Raw genomic sequence first — 22,252 nt, 5'->3', positions numbered from 1 at the left:
TTTATTTGGGGAGAATTTGCACTTGCAGGAAAATAATTAATACGCGTGAAATAGAATTTTTTGCCGCGCGAAACTTATTTCGCACGATTAAAACGAATAAGGTAGATCGTGTACAATTTTCATAAAGTTTGCGTTTATTTGAGATAATACGATATATTAAGATTCGTACGAAAGAATCAAGAAGATGTTACAGACCTTTATAAACAATAAAGGATTTGTGTTGTAGCAATAAATATAAAATATATCTCCTCTTGCTTTATTTAAAACGGGAATTACATGTAGGTTTTATCATTTTCTCTTATTTAAGGAGACTGAATTCACATGTTTTGCTTGTTACGTTAGAAAAGTACACAAATCGCAATTTAAGTTTAAACGTGTTTTTGGTACATGACTTTTAGAACAAGATGTGTCTTGGATTGTTTTTATAATTTTGTTATGTCATTGTGACTCATATGCTATGTGATTGGTTTTAGAAGGTTCTCAGTCTAAAAAGGTTTTCAAGTCTAAGGGTGTTTCACATAAAACTATTTGTTGATCTTTTTTCAGAATCCTATTATTTTTAGCTGAAGAATAAATAACTTGAAATGGATGAAATAAAAGCGTATTTTACAGATGAAAGAATCAACGCAGTTAAAGATACCATTTTGGCATTTTCTGGTTTGGTTTTTGGAATTATTGTTGTTATTCTGTTGGTTGTATTAGGTAACTTTATGTGATTTTATTCTGTTATTCTGCATTTACACTCTTAACTCGCAGTGCACGTGATAACGAGTTTTTAGTTGGTCCCAGTTCTGTTTAGAAAACACAATTACCCAGACATATCCTAAGTTTCTTTAGTTGACTTGCTAATTTGGTTTGTTGTTAATTTTAGGTTGGTTTGTTGTTTGGCGTATGTTCCTTCTACGCTTCCCCTTCATTAAGGAATTAGTATATGGAAATGATGACGAAGGCAAGAAGAAAACGAAAAGCCAACCTCTACGAAGAAGTGTCAGGCTAAAAGAAAAGCAATCGCATCATACCGATTAAAGAAGTTAACATTTCGCGTGCTTTTATAAGAGTGTTTTGTAAATCGATTTTACATAAATTTTAAGTTATTTTGGAGGTGTGTTTATGTTAATAGTGCGAGAACTTTGTGAAGTATTTAAAATTTAGAAAAAGGAAATTATTAACTAATTTTAAATAATATAATTTTAACCAATTTTTTTTAAATGCTGACATTAATTTTTTACCCAGGCCTCTTTTTGGTTAGTCGAAAGAATAATCCGGAGGCCATAAAGGACAGAAGTTCTATCTCAAGAGTTTAAGTGAAAAACATAAATAATTTAGAATGGTTGGTAAAATAGAACTGCCGTGTTAGTGCGTTTTTTTCTCAATGGATGTGTTTTCCTTTTATCATCTGAATTAAGGAAGGAGGAGTCATCAATATAGTTTGGGGTTTTTGATATCCATTGATTCACTGACTTTCTCTCATGTAGCTAAAATGTATACTTGCGTAGGTTTTTATTGAAAAATACTTTCAAGGAACTATTGGTTAAATCCTGCAAACAAAAAAATGAAATATAGGCAATTCTCCAAAAGTTAATTCTCGTGAGTTTTATATAATCTGGTATTTCTTTTACGAGTTAAAAAAATTCTTTATATCATCCTTGTTAAGGTTTAGTGTAATTATTGTTTAAGGGGCTACGAAACATCCAAAGTCTGCAATCCATGTGCTTTTAATTTTTATTACAAGCTAGTGAGCTTGTATTAAAACGCAAATGTGTCCTACAAGAATAGAAATTTTTGCCTCTCTGAGAGCCGACACGAGTAAGTCGTGTGTTCGAATTTCATCTTGGTAACTATTTTTACTTTTTTTTTTCTTTTTACTATATCGCCCCAAATGGTCAATTGCAACGTCACAGATTTAAACTTCGTACCTAAACTTTCTAAGTACTTGGAAGTCATCTAAATGACGTATCAGGCCAAAATTTGTATTCGTTTTCGACAAAATTTGCCACAGTTAACAAAAAGAGTATGCTGAAAATAATAGTGACATCATAATTTTAATTTTTGTCACCTAAATGTCATTTTAAGCCAAAACTGGTCCAAAAATTAAAACTACTTTATTTTAGACAAAATTTGGCAAAGTTAAAAAAAAAAGTATGCCGAACATAATGGTGACTTCAAAAGCTTTACTTAACAAACTGGCAAAGTAAATGTGTTTCCACCAAAGTTTTCCAATGTGAATGTAGGCAGAATTAAGGTCTCCCCAAATGCCTGGAAGTAGTCTGCCAAAAATAAAATCTCCACAAAAATATGTAAGAGAAAAAACACAAAGACGCTCCACCATTTATAAATAATGACGAGAACGAAATTCTTTTCGCTACGCTAATGACACGCCAAAATAGAGAAATATGATTTCGGAAACACTCTAAAAAACGTAAATTCTCTGATTGCCTGCTTGTTATTTGTCTCCGCGCCATAAGTGTACAGGATTCTTTTCATCTAAGTTTGCTGTTTGACAGTTCTGGTAATATTTTTTTAACTGCAGCTATTTTTCGCCCGAACATTTAAGACCGTGTATTATTTTTAATTTTTTTTACTTTTTCTTACTGAGTGACTTTCTTATACCCCGTTTGTTTGTTGGTTTTTTTTGGGAATGTGGGGGGGGGGGGGGGGGTTACTGAATTACTGAATTTCGCAAAATTTTAACTGGAGCTTGTGGTCTTTCTTCTTCCTGTTAGTCAGTTTACCCCAAACTGACTTAACGATAATGGAAATTTCGAGGAATTTTAGTTCATGAAGTTCTCACAAATCAATTGCAAAATATTCGTGTCTAAATTCGTAACAGAAACCAAAATTTGATAGTTAGCTTTTTATAAACTTTATTCGCGAGGTTGTTTGCGTATATGATACGTCTTGTTGATTTTAATGTCTTGTATTTTAGTTTTTATTATCAGACTGTGTTTGTTTTATCCTTTGTTTCTTGAAATAAGCTAGGGAAAGAAAATGTCAGAAAAATAAAGATCAACTTTTTAGACACCCTGATCTTGAAATAATAAAAAACTGAATTAGTTTGAACATTCCCACCACAAAAGAAAATATACATTCGTTCAAAACATTTGTTTCCCAGCGATATGCGTTGCGCATCAACCACTCTTCCCTGCGCAACTTAAGTAAATAATTAACCCCTACACATCGCAAGTTATTTTTCGCAAAATCATTGACATGATCATCACAAATTTTCCCGCGAATGATTTGACACTCTGCGTAGTCACATGTTTTTACATGGAAGAGGAGGTTACAAGGAAGACACAATGGTTAGGACCCACTGCGCAGAAAACTTTTTAAATCTCTAGATTCATTAACATTTAATTTAAATTTTAGATTTACAATAGGAAATTGCATCAAAAGAACGTTATTTTGATAACACCTGTTTTCTAAACCGTCTAATTTCCTTCAGGTAGGGGTGTTGCTCACCAGTTGCTTTCTTTGTTTAGGTAGTGTATTTTAAGGGTCAATTATCAGTACTGGTTTAAGTATCTGAGATTTGAACAAATGGGGTTTTAATACAAACAGCCGCCACAATAAAATACACAAATCGCGTTTATTGGTTATTACCTTATGGGAAAACAGGGAGGTGACAAAGGAAGTAAGAGAATTTTGACCATGAAATTTTTATGGAAATTTTCCTATATAAAGCTCGCAGATCAGATAATAATTAAAAATTTCGCGGGGACAAATTTTGGCGGACGGCTAGTTTCCAGATTTTCGCGGGGACTTAGTTTCGGAAATCCGAAATCCGCGAAATTTAATCCCGGCGAAAATTTATCCCGATAAATTATACAAAAACTGTATTTAAAGAGATGCGATATTGAAATTGAAGTGATTGAAACGGATCTTCAGTAGCTAAATACCAGAAAGTAATGACAAGTCTTTTGTAAGCTAGAATTGGTCAGTGAATCCCTCATCTAATATATCCAAGATAAATTCGAAGTCTAGAAGGTCCATTTACACGTTATGATTGTTATTATCTAATCTACAAAACTGTGCATCGTGAATTGAACTAAAGAAAGGTGAAGAGGCGATAAGTCATTTTCAGTTATTCTTCTCCACTCACAGGTAATTGTCCTTTCTTTCTTCTGCATATAATAGCAATGATCAGAATAATTATCCCAATAACCAATAAAAGAGCACCAAACACAGCTAATCCCAGCATGCCTTGCTTCCTTGTGATTTTTTGTAAAATGTAGCTTCTTATATTTTTGAACATGTTGTCTTTTTTCATGTACATTAAACCAAGTGACCACTGAAGCTTTTGACCATTTACCTAAAAAAATATTGTTTTATTTTTATTTTTAATTTATTACTGACATAAAACATTGAATCTTCCCTGTCAAATGGCTCTGCTTACTTTAATTTTTTTACCAACATTCTACCGGAATGTGTCAAATAAAAACCTACCTTATTCACATATTCCAACTTCCAAGAGGCGTCGTCAAATTTAAATCCGTCAGTTAATAAGAAATAACTATACCATGCGTCAAAACAACGACTACCTCGATACTTGACAGGTGTCCCTGGAATATCACGTGATGAGATCTAAATGTAAACATTAAGTGTTGAAAAATAGCTAAGGAAATCAGGTTAGGTTTTTCAGTCAACTTTGAATATTGGAACTGGGACATTCTTGTTTCCAAAGAACTTTGAGATAAGTGGCTGTGGACCCGTCTGGTAATGTGATGGATTCTGATTGGTTATTATCAGAAATCTATGTTTTTAAGCGAATGATCGTTTAAAATAGGTACTGGGATGTAAAAACAACAGTTTCGCGTTGACTTTGAATTACTTATAACTAAAAAGTAAGTTTTAGAAGAAAACTCATGCCTATCCGGGAATTATTTTGTTTGCTAAACTTTTCAATCAACTTCAATTTTGCGCAGATTTCGCTAATTTTTATCTGAAGTCTTAAACGCCAACTTTGTTCTGCGAAGGTAATGACTCATCTATGATCCGTTGTTACTTTTATATACGCAGCTGAGTTGCTAATGACGAGACTGACATTTAGGGCCAATAGTACGCTACTAATCAGGCTAAAAATTTAGAAAGTTCACAACAAATGTTCAAACCTGAATAACTAACAAGTATTCTGCAAGTGTTTCTAACGAATAATAGCACGTGTACAGCTGAAATTTTGCAAATATTGAATTCTACGCATCTCAGTAACATTTTAACAAACTGAGACTAAAATCAGCAATTAGTATAAAATGTAAATTAAAGTTACTTATAAAAGTTTATTAGACTCACTTCTTTCCAATTTGTAGCACAGGTTTTTTCTGTCGCGTTTTTTAATACTTGTCGTGATGCAGTGCTAGAAATACTCATAAAATCTGCTGCGTAACGAAAAACAGTCAAAGCCTGAAAAAAAACGAATACCACTACCAATAACACACGAAATGCTGTAAATAAAAAGACAAAATTCTGCATTCAAAAAGTTACTGCGACATAACAAACAAAAATAAATCACATGTTGACAAATACAAATGAACGTTACCATAGTCACAATGACTCTTGTGACTATGACGTTACTAACGATATAAGCAATATAATTACCAAAAATTTTCCTTCTACTTTTGGCTGGAAGACATCATTCATACCGCAATCACCACTGCTACACGTTGTCTTTATTAAGCTTTGTATAACATTCAAGCATTGTGAGGAGTTGCCTGTCCCTTGTAGCGTATATGTTCTGTTTTTGTCAGCTGGCCCAGGATACTCACTTCCTAAAAAAATAAACAGGATTTGATGAAAAATATTTATGTCTATTCATAATACGGGAATTAGTATGGAAGGTTTTTTATAAAAAGAAACGTTGAAGCACTATCCTCTATTTTTATAATTGATTCGTTTTTTATGTTTTAATGAACTCATCCTTCCAGCAAAGACTGAGTACTAAAAATTGGAGAATTGATTGTACTAGTCGATGGCCTTAATTCATCGTATTTCGTGTCTCCCTGCTGTGGTTACCATTTTGCGTGACAGATAAATAGACGTATACGGGTATTAAATATAGGGACAATAAAAAGCTTCTTGCACTAAAAAAATTAGCGCAAGAGTTCCAATCCAAATTACGTGTATCACACCTAACTTGTCTTTTGCGTATGGTCCTGAGCTGCAAGGACTTGCCCATAGAAATGAAGAGGAATAATTTTTTTTGTAGCCAGAAAAGAAACATGGATTCTGCACCGTTGAGTTAAAAGATGCATCCTAAAGAAAAAGAAGATGAAGAACTAAAGTTGTTTTGTTGCTATTTCGTTAAGAATGTTCTATAAATCTTGTAACGTTTTAAACTACACACACAACAAGTCATGGGTCCGTACTTTCGCAAAAAGTTCTTTTTCGGGTCATTACACATATCGCCGTTCAATGAACAAAAAAGGAAATTTTAAGTTTAAATTAAACAGATTGATATCCTTTTCGCTACATACATCTTTCTCGCTCTGATCAATGGCTAAAATCCTGTTTTTATTATTTATTTCTTAAAGTTCTAAAATCATTGGATACGCCCACGTACCCAGGATCTATTAACTTAAGCCGTTTATTACAGGGCCGGGGTGAAGTTTGACTAAAAGCGCGACGTTAGTTCTAACAGAATATAATGTTAGTGTGTAAAAATTAAAAAAAACTTTGAAACTTCTTTTACTTTTTAGAGTAGTGTTTACTTTTAATTGTAGAAAATTCCAACCTCATTCTATAAACAAACTTATTCAGAAATTCACATACTGAAAAAAATAATATTCTTACAGTCACTAGCTTAGCAAGAAATCTCCTTTCCATTTCTCGTTTGCCGTAACATAAATACGAATGCCCATATATCGTCATGTTTTCAGCATCAATGTTAAAAGTGTCTAGTTTGCTTTTGTCTCCAGACGGTGTAAATGCAAGTTGAATGGAGCTACTGCCAAAATCAATAATTCCAAAAGTAGAATCGCTAGCCTAGAGAGAAAAAAGTCGAAATTAAAATAATGCAATTTTCACAAAGGGCACATTCAAAATGTAATGTAATTTTGAATTGCCTTCTCAGTTGTCAATTTAACAGTTAGGATTCGTGAAACATTTTGCGCCATACCCTGGCTCTTATAATTCATTTTCCCTAATCATTATGACCCCTTTGTACATCCATATAACTAAAGAAGGTCTACCAGAGTTTTAAATCCCTCTGCTGTCAGTACCGATGCTTTTGAAAGAAAATGTAACAGCGACACTTATTTGGTGAATCTTTAAAATTAAATCAACTGTCAATCGATGCTAAAAGCACTACGTTTGTAGACAATAATAGCATTTCATCATAGAGTAACCCATATATCTTAAATCTGAACATTTCGGGGAATGACGTCAGCACTAATCACAATAGGTAAAGATTTGAAATTTAACAAAATACCTATAATTTTGACCTATATTTTGGTGGACCCCACCTTTTAAAAAAATTTTATTGCGTGTCAGAGGCCACTAACATACTGAATAAAATTATAATTGATAAATAAAAAATTCACCTTTAATGTTTTCTTGATGTAGTTAGCAGCCAGCCACGCCCATTGGGCTTCTTGTGTACCTGTGATGGTTTGGCTCATCATAACTTTGAAGTTACTCTCTTTTAAAGTATCGTTCAACATCGTCCAGATCTGATCAAATACAGGTTGAGCACGAAGCCTGGAGTAATAACCGTTTAAAAAGAGACTATAATTGCTCGAGTCCTACCATCTAGACTATTTCCGGCGGCACGTGAAAAAAAACTCGCGTACAACCCGTCAAAATTTAATTTGAATGTTCTGAAAATGTTAAAATAAACTGACATTTTAATGCATTTTTAATTTTTTTAGATTTTCACAAATCCAAATCGTCCATTTCAAGTCAACTTCTCATTGTAATTCAGACGTTCTCGGGAAGAGAATGGAGGGAGATTTATGAAATTTATCAGATTTTAGGGTGCCAAAGATTAAAGATACAGGTGCTCATTCGACAGGAAAAGAAATGAAAGAAATAATTTCGCAAGAAAACTTTCGCGATTTTTGGAATTTGAATGGTAAATACAAACTCCCATGAAGGTTTCTGCCAGAGTATGTAACAAAAGATGTTTTTCAAAAAACATCTTTTGTTTAAGCCATAAGGAATTGGGTTAAGGAGGAAATACTGAGAAATCAGTTAATGTGTTGCCAGTGTTGTTTCTACTAGCTACTACTATGGTTGAGTTTTTATTGTCATTACTTACTTCAGCAACCGCATGCCAGCAGTAGCTCCTAAGAAGATAGGGACGTCTTTTTCTATTGGAATCATTCTATCCGCATCATCTAAACACTTTTTTATCGTCTTTTTTAATTCAGGAAATTCTGACACTTTGTAAGTGCCCAATCCATTGTCTATAAAAAACAGAATAAAAAAAGAAGTGTAATAGAAAAGTGGAACATAATATTTAGAACAAGTGAACCTTGAGGGCGTTGGCGAGGGTGGGAGAAATTCGACAAGTACCAAAGTAAAAGTGTAGGAGTGAAGTACCAAAGTGAAATGGTTAAGTCTAGGAGTAAGGAAAAGATAACTTTTACCGTCTTTTTTTCTAATTTATAAAGAGTTGTTAAATGGTTTAGATTTATTTTTTCGATTCTTAATGTACACAACGAGACACTAAAAAAGAGGAACTAAGAATTACCTTCGCATTTCTTGAAATTGACATCTTTCAACGTATTAGTTTGAGGAGAATATTTATAAATGACCAACCTAGTTCCCGAACCACCAGCATCAATAACCACTCCATACCGTTCCTGAAAGTGCCAATATTAATAAACTCTAGACCCACTATTTCTATATTATTATTATTATGTATTATTATATATCATTAATATATATATATCAAAATTTCTATAAAAACATTTACCAATAATTATTATTTAATTATTTTTATGTTAGGGTTGTGGCTCTCTAGCTAGCTCTTTAGCTACTTCTGGCTGTGAAAAGTAAAAGTAGCCAAATGCAGTTTGGCTAGCTACAACAAAATTCTTAATCAATATTTCATATGCTAAATGCAGTTAGTAGGTAGCGAAACCTTTATTAGTACCATGTTAATCTGCAAAATAGAATTGCTGAGTGATTTTTTTGACTGGACAGGCTAACGACAGGCTGTTCTTCCTATGTTCTTATTTAAACCGTGAGTTGCAATAAAGTTTTTTGAAAAGGGTATTACGCCTAAACGCATTGAACAAACAGTTTGCCTTACTAAGCGCTCAGTCCAATGTTAATGATGGCTGTTTCATGAGTTTCTGTTTATCCGAAGTTACGATAAAGTGTTTTTTTCAAGAAAGGGTATTATGCCTCTATAGATATGTGTCATTGTTTGCCTGTATTAATCCCTCAGCCCAGAGTAATATTATTTTTGAACTTTTAGCGGGAACGGTCTCTGAAAAATAAAAAAGGTTGGGCAACTGTTTTTGCTATAACGGAATAACAAAGTTGTAAACTGTGTTTTTATTTCAGCTACAGTTGTAAAGAGGTCTTTTGGGGGAAAATATATTACACCGGAAAGACCATAATGTTGTGCGCCTATTTTTTTTAAAAATATATTACACCGGAAACACCATAATGTTCTGCAAATCACTCAATTTAAGACATACTGTAAAGCGCTTCATCTGAATGTGTGGCACAGTTTACAAAAACCACGCGCTTCGTTACGGTAGAAAAACACTCCCACTGGCATTTTGATTGGTTAGAATTACCTGATGAAAAAAGGTAAGAATTGCTGCTACACCCTTTGAGAAATCCACAGCGGGGGATCTGTTTACATATTTCGTGCGTTGCTAAAGTGATTTTATCAACTAATCCGCGCAAGAACTGCTAGAAAACGATTTTTCTTGAGCAGGTAGACCCTTTCTTGTTACAATTTAAAATCAGCATTCAGAATAAAAAAAATGTACCTCTTCTGTTTTCTTGTCTGTGCTTTTCTCCTCATAATTTGCAGCGCCATACGCCAAAAATATAACGCCAACAATGATGAGAATAAGTGCAAGAATTATAAACATTAAGTTTCGTCTCACACACATCAGCGTGCATGCTACTGACATACCTTGAAAGAAAAGAAGTTTCTTACGTCTCTTGTCCTTAAATTTACTTATCGTAACATATTGGTCGAGCGTCTATATAATGTTAAAACACGCCATCTTTGTTACTTAATGAAGCATTGAGCTCTATGCGTTAACTCATATTAGAAATAAAGAAGACCGTGGAAATGTTTTCCTGTTTTTTGGGGTCATACATACAACTATTAGTTAAATCCAGATTTTACACATCTTACTTCCCCCGTTTTATGAAGCTATTTGCCTTATTTGGTACTTGAAAATAGAAGTTATATTTTTATAATACTTGACATTTTAACTATTCACGAAAGCATCGCTGTATACACCGAGCAAGCGTTGGATTTGCACTGTTAATCTAACCTCCCTACAAATAGACTTCTGTGTTGTTGGTGACGTTAAGACTGTTAAAATATTTTAAAAAAAAACACCCTCGTTTTTAATCACATGGCATTATGAAAACACACCATTAATAATAATCCACTATGGAATATAATGAATACAAATTATTTTTTTTTCATAGCTTATTACACGCACATTTTGACATACACACCGCTTATCAAGTTCTTGATTAATTCTGTCTTACTTCACGAATTTAGATTAACAGTGCAAATCCAACGCTTGCTCAGTGTTATATACAGCGATCCTTTTGTGAAGAGTGAAATTGTCAAGTATTACTATCAAAAATATAATAATAATAACTATTTTTTTCAAATACCAAATAAGGCAAAAAGCTTCATAAAACCAACAACAAAATTAACAGACGGGATAAAATTTTAAAACGTAAAGCTTAATTCTAACATCCGTAAAAACTTTAAATCGTGTACTTTGTTAGTAATAGCACGAAAACTGAAGTAAACATTATGATGAATAAACGCCTACTTTTAAATAAATGCCTCCGTCTTAGCTATGAAGAGGTCAAAAAGATTATTTTCGTATTGCATTGTAAAAAGGAAGTTCAGTGTTAACTGCAGTGCACACAAAAGCTGAAAGCGCCAGGATGTTATGGTTAAAGCTTTTACCCTCTATTACAGTTCTATTAACTATACGTCCATTAAATAAATACCTAAAATTTGGAGCACAAATCTAAATAACACACCCTCGTCCTAAGCAATTCTTGGCTTTTTGATATAAAAGAAGGCGAAGAAAAGGCAAAAAAACCTGGGGAAGAGGGTGTTAAATAAATTAAAAGTACAAAGATAAAAAATTAACAAAACAACTTAACATTACATTTTTGTCGAACTTTTCTTGCACATAAATGAAATTGTTAAAATATCTCAGAAGTTCAACAATAAGTTATTAAGTTCAGTTCTTACCTGCCATCTCTGTATATTCTGTGTCTTTACTTTGCTACAGCACGTCGACAGGCTAAAAACTTTATTTTTTGAAAAAAGGCGGCAAGAACACAAACGTGCCCAACTAGAAACACAGCGTGTTCTACTATTTGTTTATCTAACAGGAAAACTTTTTATTACAGGCACATTATAATATTGACACGGTTGAACAAACACATTATTTTATTTGCAACCTGGTTTCTATTGTACACTCAATACCTTGTGCAAAAATATCACAGTAGTTGTTAAAGAAAGAATATTTTTCAATGATTACAAACCAAAATTAGGATCCATAAAAAAAACAGCTAATAAATGAATAGAAGTATCTAATGAGCCACAGTACTAACCGCAACTACTACGCTTTCCATTTTAAAAGATTTCTTACAGCTCTTTTTTGTTAAATAAAAAACTTTTATCATACAAACGTCATGCAAAAATGTTGTGCGAAAAGTTTATAACTTTTTGAAAAAAAAGCGGCTAGAAAAAAGACGTGTCCAACAAAAAATACAACGTGTTCTGCTATTTTTTCATCTAACGAGAAATACAACGGCAGTTTTGTTTTCATCATCAGTTCTTGTTTATCTCGGTACTTAAATTTATAACAAAACCATAACACTTCCTGTGGTTTTAATATTAGTAAGGGTAACTTTATATTGACATAAAAATCACAGCTAACTCAGTTGACATTTTTTATCATGGAATATGTATTAGAGCTGTCCTTTTTCTGATATAAATCTTTTTTATTAAAACCTGTCGTTTTTACATGATAAGATAAAAATATTGTATCACGTTTTTAGCATTCTATTCGACTGCATTTTTCGCTGTATCGCTAAAAGTTTTTTTGTTAGTGTCTCTTAATTTGCCAAAGTGCGCACGCTTGCTATATGCTGTTCTGTCAGCTAAATTTTATTTAGTTTGTTATAAGTTCTTTTTATCGAAGCCAAGATTATAGGATTATGTGGCTACCTAGGTAAAGACTGAGTTGTACATTATAGCTGGTTCCTACAGAATGTTTTAGCTACTTTTTAGTAAGTTCAATATAGTTAGATAACTACACATATTGGGAAACTTGAAAGTTTTAAGTTTGTTGAAATAATAACTTGTATTCTGCGCGCAATACAACAACAGAAATACGTGATACGTTAACATGAGTTATATTTTTTTAATTAATTTTGAAACTGCAAAATAAAAAATGTCGGGTAATTGTTTTGGCCGAGACTGTACCCTGTGTTTTAATTCAATGCTGTTGCGGAAAAGTCCTTATTTGAACACAGTTAACTCCCGGTAACTCGAACCTCATAGGGACGAAGGGTAATAATTCCACTTAACGAATGTTCGAGTTAAACAAAGCTCCCGTAAGCCGAATTTAGTTTAAGATGAGATTATAGTTCGAGTTACAGCAACCGGGAAAAAGGTGTAATCTTGGTGATGAAAAAGGCATGCAAGTCCCTTGTAAATTGAATTTTCGTTGACAGACAACATTATCATTCTATTCGACCTAACTGGAGTTCTTTATAAGAAAATATTAACCAAAATTCAAGGTATAGATAATAAAACTTCGAGTTACCAGTGTCAGAGTTACCGGGAGCTAACTGTAATAATTTAACAGACGTGCAAAGTATAAGTTGTACTAATCACTTCACCCACATATTCGGCAATTTACTTGCACATAAACACTCAACCTAACGATCAACGTGAGGTCAGCTCGTTAGTCTCTTAATATCTGTATTTTGTGTTTAAAATAGATCTGCACAGTTTTATCCCGCAGTAATACATTATACGGACGGGCGAACCCGTGAATTTTTTCACTTATATTTTCACTTATGTGCGTATAAGACCACTGGGTCATTTTTTATGGCAAGGCATGTTAAATTTTGAACACAAATATAAGTCCAATTGAAGAAATAGAAAACCATATCGATATTTTGAAATTATTTTCAATTATAAAAGTATATATCTACAGATATGTATAAAATGATTAAATAAACTTTATTCATTCTTCAGATTTGTCTTTTCATGTTACTCGTCACTCACAACAACTGATGCACCAGGCCCAGGCTAAAAATAAAATACACTACTTTGTGCCCCTGCATTAGAATGTATATACAAAAAATCTACAGTCAACCCCTTAAATATCAGCCTTTTGTGCGCTGATTAGAGATGTTTCCCATTTGGAGAGTCTGATTCGCTTCAATTCGACAGAAAACGAATTTCCAGAAGCTTAAGCCTACAAACTAAGTAGGTTCGTCTCAATACATGGAGGATACAAAGGTTGGATATTTTCAGTTTACATTTTTTGTTGAAATTCTTGCATAAATTTATTTTGTTTTCCATTATTTCTTTTAATAAATCTTCTTTTCCTGCTTATATTTCTCAAAGGAAAACGAACATAATGAACATAAAAAATGCGACTTCAATAAGTATTTGACCGTTATTTTAAATGCTCACACTCAGTGGAGAAAAACAAACCAGTCATAAGAGTGAAAATAGATATTCCAGTTAACCGTGAATCAAATTCAATAAAAATCTGGATTTTCTTCTGTTCTTTGACTTTTAAAACCTCTAGTTGCACAAAGAGATTTGCAAACTTTTAAATACGTGTAAATGTATTTGTAAGTATAAACGAGACTGTGTTTAATGTCCCTTCTTTCAAAAACAGGGTTGTCTCTTATTATGGAGTCAAATATGAGAAGATTAGAGGACTTTTGATGAGCATTTTCAACCTTTCTTGAGAAATTGACGGACATTTCCATAGTTTTTCACGAAAATTGAGAAGATTTCAGAAGATTTGAGAAGATGATGGCATGATTAAAGAATAAATTTTTGCTTCACTTGTGCAGCTTTTTATGTATTTTATCATAAGCTTTTTAAAAACTAAAAAAGAGAAAGTTACTATTAAAGAGCCATGGCAACGTTAAAAAAAGTTGTTTGAGGGACATGATTGTAATGCAGAGAAACTTTGATAATTTATTGTATTTATACTTTTAACATGTTTTATTAAAACAAGGGGGGACAAGAAGGTTCTTCTTTTCTTCTGTTTCTTTCTGAAAAAACCACTTATTTAAGACTCAACTAGGCGAATCTTCCTTACATCGCCCACCGTTAGCCTCTTAATAAAATCGTAAACTGACCATGGAGGTGGGACGTCATGCTAAAGTGATATAAAGACCTCGTTGCTATTTAATCTCTACTCCTCGCTACACCACTCATTATTTTATTATTATGCCCTCAGAATCGTTTTAAAAAAATGTCCCAATCACATGTTGAAACAATAGTTTTTATTTATAGTTTTTTTACACAGAAAACCCACCAAGCGGTAAAAATTAAATTTTCAGGTTCTTTTCACTTTCTTCGGCAAAATATAAAAACCTAATCTTAGTGTGTTAGATTGATAATTGAACAAGCAGGAAGAAGCATTAACACAGTCAGTTAGAAAATATAAACACACACTAACCATTGTGCATATAATACGTTGTAATGCGTCTTCGTGAATGCATACATCCGGTAGTTCCGCAGCCTGAAGGAAAGAGATAAAAACAGGTATGCAGTAAATCTTGGTTTTACCACTTGTGTAGATAAACAGTTGTACCTAATTTGTTAAACAACGGATTTAGCAAATTTTGCGATTTTTTCAAGGAAAAAATTCTGGTCCAAGAGACTTGCTTTTATAGTCAATTTTTATAATCATTTATCTTTTTTCAAATCGCGTCGGTCTGGGGCGAGAAAAAAATTAAAACTGATGACTTTCATATTTGATTTAATGTAAACAAAAACATAAACAGATTGACTGAGGTATCCAATAGCGTCACGAAAAAATATGTGCCATACTCTTAAAAAAAAACAAGGAGAATTTGTAAAAAAGGGATTCATTAAAAGCTGAAAAAACTACTTTTTACAATGCAGACTGGACTCCTTAGATGTGCCTCTTATATCTGCCAAATGGATATTAGACAAGAAATGCCTTTCTGTTTTCACAGAAAAAATGTTTAACGTTAGGCTTCACAAAAAATAGAAAATGGTTTTAGGCAACGAACAGGCCATTAAAATGTTACAAACCAGGAAAATCGTTCATGTGATGACCATAATGGCTGACAATGAACATATTTATGTTAAAGCAGTAGTGAAGAAGTTGGTCACGAATCAAGGCCTGCTAATACTTGTTAATGACGCGCAAAAAAGTCCAATTGATCATTTTAGCTCTTTACTTGAAGCACTTTGCAGAGACAAGAGAAAAATACTGGAATTAACATGCACTTAACAACTGTAAAGGTGGTACCATAGCACAGAAAAGGGGTCTTTACCTATAATACTGCTTAAAAATATAATACTAAATTCCGCCAAACCGCTTAAAACAAGGATGGAAAAATTGTTTTGTCTTCTGCATAATCACATACTACATTTTAAACATGTTTCTAACCTTTCGTGAGAAATTCCACAAAACCAAGAATTAGAACACTCCCATCGTTAAAAACTTTCATTCTGTTATAACAAAAATACGAAATCCATCTTTAGGCCAATATGTTCATTACAAATTTCTAGATGAATTAATTTATAACATAAGACACACCGTGTTCCAAAAAACGGTTGACCAATTTTGGAAAATGACCAAAAAACTGATACACTTTTTTCCTGTATAAACAATGCCAAATTTAACCAATCACCCCAAAAATTGCTAAAATTTTAAACGATTGTTAAATAATTTGTTAGAGGTAAATAAGTGATAAATAATAATAGCTATAAATGAAATAAATGCTTTGAAAATAAATCATTTGCTTAATAAACAATTTTTTGGGAGTTTTTTTCTAAGTAGCTACACTGGGGCGAAGTGTTAAAAATCAATTGTTCATTAAAAAAAGTGTACTATTCCAAAAACTTTAGTAACATTACTTCTGAACAATCCTAAGTTATGAATATCCTATCCTATGCAGTCCAGAATTATTTTAGAGCAATGATGAACTTCAAAAATCTAACATTTTTACTTTCTAAAGTTAAACAAAATCCGATAATTAGAAGTTTTTTCTGTGGATTACTGAAACTTTCTTAACTCATAAAGAGAAATAAAAAAGTTATTCCAAAGTACAGTTCTAAAATTAAAAATAATTGCCTAAAAATTTTATTATTTTTTTTTGTGACACAAATTGTATTTAGAGAATAATCTAGCACAAAAAAAAGAAAATGATGGCTACAACAATGTTTTGATCCAGAAAAGTTGAAAGACAAAGTGATCAATTAATTGGATTCATTAACATGTTAAATGTTTGTTTTGCTGTAATATTTTATAGAAATGAAACTTCGCAAAAATGAGAAAGTAAACAAGACAAAAATTTGGGTAAACGAGTAAAAAGTCAACAAAAGTGAGGAAAACCTTACTCAGAATTATAATCACTGGATAACAAGAAACGAGGCAGAAGTTTAAAATTCCAGTTGCAAAGTTCACAATGGGTTATACTCTTTTGAATGCTACCATTATGTTTCTCATGACAACAATGGTATTCATTCCACTCATAGGTTAGTATTCTTTTGGCAATATTTCTACTTCATAGGGACCTTCTGCATTTATTTTATTATAAAACAATACTAGGGCGCTTATTACAGAAACAGATGTTAGAAAGTGGGCTGTAAAAAGAAAGGGTTATAAAAATTACTTCTAAATTCACTGAATTCTTAAAGGTTCAAACAACACCCTTAGTAATCTTTGTAACCACGAAGGGGTTTATTTGATAAATAAAGAAAATTTTCTTATTTTTCATTAACGGCACGGGCGCTTAACGAATATCGTAACCTTAATATCCACCCCGGACGCTTATTAGAGGGGGCGCTTCTATATTTAAATTTGAATTTAAGAGGCCACTTTAAAGAGAGGCCGCTTCTTATAACAGAGTAAAATTGGCTTCAATCGCAACTCTCTGGACATATGTTTATGTTATGTAAAACTTGATAGGCAAGTAAATTTTCTCTTCGTTTAAGTGCTAACAAGAGTCTGAAAATTATGTTCGTTTTTTCGTTGAATTATTAAATGTTCTACAAGGACGTACACAAATTGTAGTTATTGTTGAAACATAAATTACCTGCACAAATCAGAAAACGAAACACCTAAAGAAATTATAATTGTTACAGAAAATGTGAAGCAAGCTCGATATAATATATACTCACATATTTTCCAGGGTCACGGCTTGCTCTTAATTTGCCTAAGTTGTTGGATATTTCACCCTCAATATGCTTATAATGTCTTTGTTTAAAAAACGTTGGGAAGATTTTTTAATGTCAAAAAAACTTTTATGAACCTTTTACTTTCATCTACGCAAGCTTACTTTTGCTTTAGATAGTTAATTTCAAAATAAATTATTAGCTAAATTTGGCTATATATTTGACTACTTGTGTTAAAATTTATCTATATATTTGGCTACTTATGTTAAAATTTGGCTATATATTTGGCTAATTATGTTAAACTTTGGCTATATATTTGGCTAATTATGTTAAAATTTGGCTATATATTTGGCTAATTATGTTAAAATTTGGCTATATATTTGGCTACTTATGTTAAAATTTGGCTATATATTTGGCTACTTATGTTAAAATTTGGCTATATATTTGGCTAATTATGTTAAAATTTGGCTATATATTTGGCTAATTATGTTAAAATTTGGCTATATATTTGGCTACTTATGTTAAAATTTGGCTATATATTTGGCTAATTATGTTAAAATTTGGCTATATATTTGGCTACTTATGTTAAAATTTGGCTATATATTTGGCTACTTATGTTAAAATTTGGCTATATATTTGGCTAATTATGTTAAAATTTGGCTATATATTTGGCTACTTATGTTAAAATTTGGCTATATATTTGGCTAATTATGTTAAAATTTGGCTATATATTTGGCTACTTATGTTAAAATTTAGCTATATATTTGGCTACTTATGTTAAAATTTGGCTATATATTTGGCTACTTATGTTAAAATTTAGCTATATATTTGGCTACTTATGTTAAAATTTGGCTATATATTTGGCTACTTATGTTAAAATTTGGCTATATATTTGGCTAATTATGTTAAAATTTGGCTATATATTTGGCTAATTATGTTAAAATTTGGCTATATATTTGGCTAATTATGTTAAAATTTGGCTATATATTTGGCTAATTATGTTAAAATTTGGCTATATATTTGGCTAATTATGTTAAAATTTGGCTATATATTTGGCTACTTATGTTAAAATTTGGCTATATATTTGGCTACTTATGTTAAAATTTGGCTATATATTTGGCTACTTATGTTAAAATTTGGCTATATATTTGGCTAATTATGTTAAAATTTGGCTATATATTTGGCTAATTATGTTAAAATTTGGCTATATATTTGGCTACTTATGTTAAAATTTGGCTATATATTTGGATAATTATGTTAAAATTTGGCTATATATTTGGCTACTTATGTTAAAATTTAGCTATATATTTGGCTACTTATGTTAAAATTTGGCTATATATTTGGCTAATTATGTTAAAATTTGGCTATATATTTGGCTACTTATGTTAAAATTTGGCTATATATTTGGCTAATTATGTTAAAATTTGGCTATATATTTGGCTAATTATGTTAAAATTTGGCTATATATTTGGCTAATTATGTTAAAATTTGGCTATATATTTGGCTAATTATGTTAAAATTTAGCTATATATTTGGCTAATTATGTTAAAATTTGGCTATATATTTGGCTACTTATGTTAAAATTTGGCTATATATTTGGCTAATTATGTTAAAATTTGGCTATATATTTGGCTAATTATGTTAAAATTTGGCTATATATTTGGCTAATTATGTTAAAATTTGGCTATATATTTGGCTAATTATGTTAACATTTGGCTATATATTTATATAATTAAGCTAAAATTTAGCTATAATGGCTTAAATATTCAGGTTTAGAATATGGTTTATTGAACCATAATAAATAGTAAATTTCAAAAAAGTTTAATTTTTTAAAACTATTTCAAAAAATTAAAATGATCCGCTTTCAACAAAGATTGGAAACAGTAAACAAAAACCCAAGCCAAAGATATTGGTAATATAAAAAAACGAAGAATATGCATTAGTCCAAAAAAATTAAACACAAAAACCTTCCTAACATGAAGCGACATAATTTTGTATTTGACACATTACCAGCTTAAATGCTCCCTTTTAACAAAATTTGATAGAAAGAAAGAAAAAAGATTTAAATTTTCTACTCCATATTACATTTATTTTATTTTTGATCCACGAGTGTAATTCATGAGTACAATTATAAATCTCCAACATAATTACCTAAATTATTTACATGTAAAGAGAATGATGAGAAAAAAAATACAGAAATAAGAACAAAATGAGGCTAAATACCACAGTCCTGATTTTACTATTGAAATGGTTGAAATTTTTGTTAAATACTTATTCATGACTGTACAATTCATTTTTAAAATTTATAACGATATCAGTCATGCAGTTGCTTCTACCCCTATTTTTGAACTCTCAGGAGACCAACAAAAACTAACAAAAATTTACGTACTTTGGAATACATCTTATTAAAAAAACGATTGATTAGACTAGCAAAAACCATTAGATGGCGCTTTATTGAGAAATCACAATTGGCAACTCTCATGATAAATAATATAACCAAAACAATCGCACTAGATAGAGTGCATGGAGGTGGTTGCGTGGCGTACAGTAATACATTTCCCTCCAATTCAGGACTACACAAAAACAAGATACCAATAGATAAGAAAAATCTAAACCTTATTCCTATAACTTTTAGCACGTTTTTGAAAAAAAAAATTGTTAGTGTGAGAAATTTTGCACACAAATTTGCGTAAAAAATTAATGCACCTGAAATACGTCCATAGTGCCGTTGCAAAATTAATAGCATTGAAATGTTAAAATAAAATAAAATAAATTTATTTTACACCGATACTAAGATGCATTCTGCGAGTACACGATTAATTATAATAAGTTAGATAATGGAAAAAACCACCGCAGGCAAATTTATTTTGACATTTGTGATTTGATTTAGTTAAAATGCGATCTTTTTTTTTTACTATAATGCAATCTCACAGACCAGTGAAAATTTCTAAACATTCATACGCTGACCACAAACAGAAAGTACACAAAAGCAGTCAGAACATGTGCAAAAACGAAGCTGAAAATATAACATAATTTTTTAAAAAAAAGTCTATATCGATAATTAAATATTTTTTAGAGGATACAGAGGTCTTTGTATCGAAAGTAAAAAGTCATGACAACGAAACATGTGGCAGCTACACTTCACCGTGCGCATCTATTGCTTATGCAATCTACAACAGAGCAAAATCAAAAGACACTATAAGACTCGATGGAGGAGAGATCAGCCAACTGATATACGTCATTTCATCAACAATACACCTTAACCCTATTCGGTCCGGGGTTTTTCGAACATACTATGACCGGGGGGGGGCGGATTCCGCCCCCCCTCAATAACTTTTCATAGGGTTGTTCAAATTGAATCAAACTTGGCACACTTATAGTGCGTCATAAAAGGAACAAAATGGCGCCAAAAAAAATTTGCTTGCGTCAGCACATTTTCTGTGACGTCATCAAAAGCTTGAAAATTGTTAAAAATGCCACTATCTGCTTAAAATATAATTACTTTTGTTCTAGAGCGAATTTTTACATTCTGTTTGAAGTTTCTGAAAGCTAAATAAAAGTTATTTAACATATTTTCCGGTTTTTACATGGATCGGATAAAAAATTGCCAAAAATTGCCCGAAAATCCGTTTTTTTCCGATTTTCGGGTAAAATCCGACAAAATCGGGAAATCGGATTAGTCACGTGTTCAAATTATTCAAAATGATTCTTCTTGATGAAACAAAGTTATGTTGCAAGTTTCAAGTTCTAAGGATAATCCTAACAGAAGTTATTATGTTTTCCCCATTATAAGGATTTCATAGAGATTTTTAGGGGTAGTTTCGAGTAATGGCCAATATCAAAGCCTCTGAAAGGTATGGGACCTAAAAAATTAGCATGCAGGTGTCTAATAGATAAATGTTGAAACTCAGTAAGTATCATAGCCATATAACAAAGCAATCAGGAGTTATTAAAAAAAAACCGTCAGGGGGGGCGGAATCCGCCCCCCCCCCCGGACCGAATAGGGTTAAGACTGGTTTGGCTACAACAAATTTCAATCCGCATTTAAAACGACCGGTGATAACTGCTCACTTACACCAACTTCTTCGCCACCACAGGTAACGAAATCAGACATCTGCGTATTTCAAATATAGATTTCCACAAGGTAGGAGCGGTAGAATTTGCTAACAACACCACTGCAACCATATCACATTGTGACTTTAATGATACACAAGGACTTGTATTCATTCAAAAATCAGGTGCAAACATATTTTTAACAGTTATAATGACTCACTTTCATCATTCAAATATTCTTAACTTTAATTCCACGTATTCTGGAAGGATAAAATTCATTCAATGTGAAGCAACGGATAATCCGAAGACAGGAAATTTGATATATATCGCAGGAAAGTTTCGCTTCCTGATTGACACTTGTTACGAAATGTTGCTACCAGCCTTCTGTTTATATCAAAAAACTTAAACGAGAGTTTAGTGACGATTAAAAATTCTCTATTTCTCAACCAAAAACCTTGGGTATTTTTGATTATTTTTAAACGCGTTCGTGTTGTACAGGTTATAAATTCCACTATAAATGGAACAACAGTAACGTCAATGGGTGTGTTTCTCATATCAGTCTTTAAAACGAAGGACAGTCGATTTACAAACAACAAATGTTACAAAGGCGGTGCATTATAT

At 31.8% G+C, this 22,252-nt stretch overlaps 3 protein-coding genes across 6 annotated transcripts in view; 1 reads left to right on the top strand and 2 right to left on the bottom strand.

Moving 5' to 3' along the window:
- Positions 1–528: 528 nt before the first annotated feature.
- Positions 529–1,209, top strand: LOC130613751 (small integral membrane protein 13-like). The gene is made up of 2 exons (XM_057435088.1): positions 529–702; positions 872–1,209. Exons 1-2 carry the CDS (start codon positions 585–587, stop codon positions 1,024–1,026), a joined length of 273 nt encoding a protein of 90 aa, XP_057291071.1. The 5' UTR covers positions 529–584; the 3' UTR covers positions 1,027–1,209.
- A 2,431-nt stretch (positions 1,210–3,640) lies between these two features.
- LOC130613749 (ectonucleoside triphosphate diphosphohydrolase 2-like) lies at positions 3,641–11,551 on the bottom strand. Its single transcript, XM_057435086.1, has 11 exons — positions 11,414–11,551; positions 9,942–10,090; positions 8,684–8,795; positions 8,249–8,396; positions 7,533–7,689; positions 6,784–6,975; positions 6,123–6,246; positions 5,593–5,762; positions 5,287–5,397; positions 4,444–4,581; positions 3,641–4,309 (listed from the first exon to the last, which is right to left on the bottom strand). The coding sequence occupies exons 1-11, from the start codon at positions 11,418–11,420 to the stop codon at positions 4,082–4,084; spliced, it is 1,536 nt and encodes a 511-aa protein (XP_057291069.1). The 5' UTR covers positions 11,421–11,551; the 3' UTR covers positions 3,641–4,081.
- A 1,799-nt stretch (positions 11,552–13,350) lies between these two features.
- LOC130613744 (diphosphomevalonate decarboxylase-like) overlaps positions 13,351–22,252 on the bottom strand; it is a 31,892-nt gene continuing 22,990 nt past the window's right edge. For 3 of the 4 annotated variants that reach the window (XM_057435080.1, XM_057435081.1, XM_057435082.1), the window contains 2 exons: positions 14,886–14,948; positions 13,351–13,489 (listed from right to left, as the gene is read on the bottom strand). In XM_057435080.1, the coding sequence (XP_057291063.1) occupies positions 13,451–13,489; positions 14,886–14,948 (102 nt within the window). In that variant the 3' untranslated portion in view covers positions 13,351–13,450. Of the gene's footprint in view, positions 13,490–14,885; positions 14,949–15,848; positions 15,911–22,252 lie in introns of all 4 variants that reach the window. The other variant, XR_008975725.1, reaches the window with a different exon arrangement.

This window comes from Hydractinia symbiolongicarpus, chromosome 11, assembly GCF_029227915.1.
Source record: "Hydractinia symbiolongicarpus strain clone_291-10 chromosome 11, HSymV2.1, whole genome shotgun sequence".
Classification (NCBI taxonomy): domain Eukaryota; kingdom Metazoa; phylum Cnidaria; class Hydrozoa; order Anthoathecata; family Hydractiniidae; genus Hydractinia; species Hydractinia symbiolongicarpus.
The sequence above is the reverse complement of the archived record's forward strand: the minus strand, read 5'-3'. Positions and strand labels throughout refer to the sequence as shown.